Source organism: Fundulus heteroclitus, chromosome 17 (assembly GCF_011125445.2).
Source record: "Fundulus heteroclitus isolate FHET01 chromosome 17, MU-UCD_Fhet_4.1, whole genome shotgun sequence".
Classification (NCBI taxonomy): domain Eukaryota; kingdom Metazoa; phylum Chordata; class Actinopteri; order Cyprinodontiformes; family Fundulidae; genus Fundulus; species Fundulus heteroclitus.
Window position 1 is genome coordinate 6,533,115 of NC_046377.1, and position 6,000 is coordinate 6,539,114.

At 47.8% G+C, this 6,000-nt stretch overlaps 1 protein-coding gene across 2 annotated transcripts in view; it reads left to right on the plus strand.

Annotated features, from left to right (window-relative positions):
- The window catches only part of zbed4 (zinc finger, BED-type containing 4), a 10,374-nt gene extending 4,941 nt beyond the window's left edge, over positions 1-5,433 (plus strand). For both annotated transcript variants that reach the window (XM_012873538.3, XM_036148861.1), the window contains exon 2: positions 610-5,433. In XM_012873538.3, coding sequence (XP_012728992.2) covers positions 805-4,542 — 3,738 coding nt within the window. In that variant the 5' untranslated portion in view covers positions 610-804 and the 3' untranslated portion in view covers positions 4,543-5,433. The remainder of the gene's footprint in view (positions 1-609) is intronic.
- The last annotated feature ends 567 nt before the right edge of the window (positions 5,434-6,000 follow it).

The following is a 6,000-nucleotide window of genomic DNA, read 5'->3' on the forward strand; positions in this document are numbered from 1 at the left end:
TCTGGAAAAGCAGAGCAGAGGTGTCGTGTGAAAATCAAACCAACTCCCACCATGCCTAAAAATGTATTAGTAGATCTGATCAATAAAAACATAATAAAAATGATCTTTTTAACAGTATTTCTTGGTTGAGCGTTACTCCTCTAGATAACAGATTTGTATACATCTGTTGTTAAATGAATGTGTGGGAGCACAGGATGTTGCAGTTGAGCAACTCTTCATGGGAAAAGGCTTTGGAGTTGAAAGAACGATTTTCACCACAGGTTTCTCTACAGATGAACGCCGTGACGGTTTATGAGCCTAAAACCTACAAAACCTGGAGCTGAGACTGAACTTAATTCCGAAGCATTTATCAGTTTATTTCTATAAACTAGTGCTATTTGGATCAATTATCTAAATTGAATAACTTTACTTTTATAAGCTAATTAAGGCTGGTTTTAATCACTCAAACCAGCTTCGTTTATTAAGCCCAACAGGAACCAGTTAGTTAAAAAAAAAAAAGGAGAGCCTGCGGGTTTGATTATGTCATCATGTCACACTTGTCTTACCTGCTCTTGGAATCCTGTTTTGTGCCTTTTGCAGAGATCTTATCTTTTGTTTCCTCCTCCGTAGGTCGTGTGGAGAGAAGCGGAAGCACTTCAAGCTCTAAATGGCGACGGACAAGCAGACGCCCAGGGTCAACGAAAGCGGCGCGGCTAATACCACACCTGCATGAGAAGCAGCTCATCAATGACTACACCTGAAACCAAGTGACTACACCCGACAACGCAAGCCCGACTGATTCACAGAAACCCCTGGGCTGCCGCCATGGATGGAGAGGAGGATATTCCTCACCTGAGTGAGGATCTGTTCGGTGAATCTGACGGGTCTGCGGAAAGTAAGAAAAGAGAGGCGAAGGGGACCTGCTTGAAGATTGAGGGGCAGGACGGTTACGTGTTGAAATCCTACAGCTTTCATCCCCACGACCTCGCGGACGAAAAGTCGCCAAGTTGCTCCTCAACCCTGGATAAGGATTCCCTCCCTACTTTCCATTTATCTTCTCAGGTAGACAAACAGCTGGAGTTGGAGAAAGTATGTGACATCGATTCGTCGTCCCCCAGCGCTGAGGGACATATAGAGCAGGAGAAGTATGCAAACGGCGGCGGGCTGGGTGAAAACGTCAAGGATCATATTGGGGAGGCGAACGGAATGGACGAGGAGATGCAAGATGACGAAAGGCTAGCGTTCGGTAGCTCCATTGGCCCCTTCCTAACCCGAGACTGTGATGACTATAGTAATTTATTAAGTGGCTACACGAGCACCCTTTACGATGTCGCCATGGACGCCGTCACTCAGAGTCTTCTGTCGTCCATGAGGGGTCACGGCAACCCGAGGAAGAAATCCCCCGCATGGAATCATTTCTGCATATCGCCACGGGACAATACCAAAGCAATCTGTTTATACTGCATGAAAGAGTTCAGTCGGGGCAAGAACGAAAAAGACCTCAGCACGAGTTGTTTGATGAGGCACGTACGAAGGGCTCACCCCACTGTGCTTTTACAAGACGGAGCGGACGCATCCTTAGCCAGCCTGCCGCTGTCTTTCCCCTCGCTGTTGATACCTCCCTCGCCGAGCTCGCCAAAAAACGGAGACCTAACCAATAGCATGCTTACTCCTGCCTCAAAGAGCACGTCGCCGTCCACATCCTCAGCCGAAAACTCAAGCCCGTCATCCAAAGAAGTGCTGCCCAAAGTCGAACCAAAATTCGAACAGTTTACCAATGTCGACGCCCTCGGTGGCCCCTTTCCCCCCTCACATTCCAGCGAAAACAGCGTCGAAGACTTATTAGACGGCGGGCCCGAGCGCCTTCTGGGGGGCCTCAAAGTCTCCAGCTCCCGTCGCAGGTCGGCCGTGTGGAAGCATTTCTACCTGTCGCCCGTGGACAATTCCAAAGCCGTGTGCATCCACTGCATGAACGAGTTCAGCCGGGGCAAGAACGGGAAGGATCTAGGAACGAGCTGTCTCATCCGCCACATGTGGCGAGCCCACAAGGAGGTTGTGATCGAGGAGAACGGACTGGGCAACCACATTCCGCCCCCCTACACAAACCCCCCCTCGCTGCTGCCCCGCACACATCTGCAGGATGCACTGGAAATTAAAAAAGAGTCTCCCTTTTTCATCTCCTCACCGGAGACCATATCAGACGACCTACCCCAAAGCATAGAGGACGGCATGTACATTAAGGAGGAGAGCGAAGAGGGTATGCATTTCTCAGGGCATGATTCCTCTTTTCTCTCCTTTAAATCTCAGGGGGACGACACACCGCTGACTTCCTCACCATGTGACCTCGCCGAAGGCCCCAGCTTCAGTAGGGATCATTTAGTTTTCCAACAGAATAAGAAGATCATGAAACGGGTGAAATCTGAAGTGTGGCGCCATTTCATAGTGTCGCCAGTTGACCAGTTGAAAGCACTGTGCCGTTACTGTCCTTGTGTCATTAGTCGGGGCAAGCGGGGCGACTTTGGCACAAGCTGCCTCATGAGGCATCTCATGAGGCGCCACCCGGATGTGCTGAAAACCCCAAAAGATGAGAAGGAATCGCCCCCTCATCCCTACGCCCTCCTCGCCTCAACGGATCCAGTTTCAGCCAAAGAAACTGACGGCGCCGAGAAGAAGCCCCTCGCCGTGCCCGTGTTCAGCAAAAAGACGTCAAAACTGTGGAATCATTTCTCCATTTCCAACGCCGACCCCACCAAGGTGGTCTGTTTGCACTGTAGCCGCACAATTAGCAGGGGCAAAAAGACTACGAACCTCGGCACGAGCTGCCTCTTCAGGCACATGCAACGGTTCCACGGACATTTTCTCGAAAGCAACAGAACTATCTCAGGTGATGTGCCGTCTGCTGAAGTCCGCGTCAAACAAGAGGCCGTGGAAGCCGCCGTTTATCAGCCGGAGCAGAGCTGTCAGAGGTTTGACGAACACCACCCGGTTGCCAAAAAAATCACCCGGCTCGTTGCGGAAATGCTCGCCCTGGATCTTCAGCCATCGGCTATGGTAGAGAACGCCGGACTCAACCGGCTGCTGGAGTTCCTCCAGCCGCAGTATTCTCTGCCCCCTTCCTCCTATTTCACCAGCACTGCCATACCGGAAATGTATGAAAAGGTGAAGGACGTTGTGCTGACCCACCTCAAAGAGGCTGAAGGCGGCGTCGTCCACTTCACAACAAGCATTTGGGTCAGCAGCCAGACGAGGGAATACTTGACTCTCACCGCCCACTGGGCGACGTACGAGTCAAGTGTCCGGCCCCAAGGTCAAGACTTCCACTGTTCCGCTCTCCTAAGTGTCTCACAAATAGATTGCGATCAAGATATGCACGACATCCCAAAGCAGCTCGAGTACCTGTGGGACTCTTGGATCACCTCGTCGGGGCTGAAGCGGGGCTTCACCGTAACGGACAACACCACCATCAAAAACGCCCTGGACGAGCAGGGCCACGTTACCGTGCAGTGTTTCGGACACACCATAGACCTCATCGTAAGCGAAGCCATAAAAAGCCAGAGACTGGTCCAGCACCTGCTGAGCATCGCGCGGAAGATCTGCGAGCGCGTGCACCGCTCGGCGAAGGCGAAAGAAAAGCTGGCCGAGCTGCAGAAGGTCCACCAGCTGCCGGAGAACCAGCTGATCCAGGACGTGCCATCCAAGTGGGTGACGTCCTTCTTCATGCTGGAACGGCTGGTGGAGCAGAAGATAGCCATCGACGAGATGTCGATAGAGTGCAATTTCAGGGAAATAATCAGCTCAGACCAGTGGGAGGTGATGCTGTCGGTCTGCAACGCACTGAAACCCTTCGAGGTGGCCTGCAAGGAGCTGAGCAACCGCACTGCCACTCTGGGACAAGTCATACCGCTCATTCACATCCTCAACAGGAAGATCGATCTTCTGTTCGACGAGACCGTGGGCATAGACAACATGCTGATGTCTCTAAAGGAAGCGATGGTCAGCAGGATGTCGGCGACCCTGCACGACCCGCGTTACGCCTGGGCCACCATGCTGGACCCCCGGTACAAAACCTCGTTGTTCACAGAGGAAGAAGCCGAGCGTTGCAAGCAAGACCTGATCCAGGAGCTGGACTTGGCCCTCTCTACCTCAGTTCCGGCTAACTCTCTCCTGTCCAACGGCTGCGACGAGGACCCCGCTTCGTCCAGCGCACCGCACTCAACCAGGGACACCCCGTGGTCCATGATGCCCGACATGAGGCAGAACCCGAAACAGGAGGAGAAGACCAAGTCCTCCGAGCTGGCAGTGCTGGAGTACTTGGAGGAAGACATTTTGGATCAAAGCTGTGACCCCCTCGACTATTGGAATCTGAAAAAGTTCCTGTGGCCCGACCTCGCCAAAGTAGCCGCCCGTTACGTGGGCTGCCCGCCGACCATCGTGCCGGCGGAGACGCTGTTCAGCACCGCCAGCATCAGCTGCGCCCTAAACCAGCCCAGGCCCGGGCCGGACCACATAGAGAGGCTGCTGTTCCTTAAGGTCAACCTCCCCTTGATCTATTTTAAGTACTGAACATTGTTGAGCATTAACTTGAAAAAAACGTTTCTATCAAGGACCAAGTTGCATAGCTGTGAAATGGGTGGGGTTGTGTGGAGCTAGTTGTAAGATAGGGATTTATACACTGATTCTTAATGCAAAGGCCAGATTGAGGGTTTCTTGTATTGTGTACTACTGTTAAACACTTGGAGCTGTTGTGATGAAATGTCTCAGTGAGAAGTGTATCAGGGAGGGAGGGGATTTTTCTTTTTTTTTTTTCTTTTTGCTGTAGGGGGTTGGTGATGTTTGCGTGTAACTTTTTTTTTTTTTTTTTTTTTTTTGTGTTCGTCTACTCTCTCCTTGTGCCTTAACCAAAACTACTTCAGGTCAAAATGCTGTAAATATTATAGAAATTGTGCAGATTGCATCAGGATCCGTTTTGATTTCCTTTTTATGAATTTAAGATGGATACAAAGATCCTCTTCTTTTTTTTTTCTTTTTCTTTTTTTTTTCCAGAATGAAAACGGCCCAAAAAATAAATGCTGTGACTGAAAGATGTTTTAAGTTAATGCTATTTAATTCTTCTTTGTACATTGGAGGCTCATGGTACTGTCGTTTTAGAAATAGTCCTTTTTATTTTTACTCGCTGAAATGTTTTTAAAAAGATAATGATGTATAATATTACTGTATTTTCAGAATAAGGTGGGTTCTTTGGAATATACCAGTTGTCTCTTAAGCACAATTTAAGTTTATTTCCAGGGGATTAAATTAAGGGTTTATTATTGATTAACAGTGTACTGTACATTTTTATATTAAATGGCTTCCGAACCTAATTTGATAAAAAAGAAAAAAAAAAAACATTTTAGCATTCAGACTGGAAACATCCAAATTTTGTGGTCATTTGTAAATAAAGGTTTTCCTTGAACAGTATTTGTTTTTTATTCTAGCTTTTGTAGAATAAAAAGCATAACTTCAGGATATATGTTTGTTTTCTTTAATAAGTAGTTTAGATTTTAACAGCAGTAGATAATTCCCATCTTCATTCAGCAGAGGTCCGGTTTAGTTGGTCCTGGAACCTTTAATCCAAGACGAGCTGAGACCAAAGTAGATTACCGTCTTACAACACCAGTCTTAATATATACAGGACTGTCTCAGAAAATTAGAATATTGTGATAACGTTCTTTATTTTCTGTAATGCAATTAAAAACATGAAATGTCATTTATTCTGGATTCATTACAAATCAACTGAAATATCGCAAGCCTTTTATTGTTTTAATATCGCTGATTATGGCGTACAGCTGAAGAAAACTCAAAAATCCTATCTCAAAATATTAGAATATTTCCTCAGACCAAGTAAAAAAAAAATATATATAACAGCAAAACAAAATCAAACATTTAAAAATGTCCATTAATGCACTCAGTACTTGGTTGGGAATCCTTTTGCACAGATTACTGCATCAATGCGGCGTGGCATGGAGGCAATCAGCCTGTGGC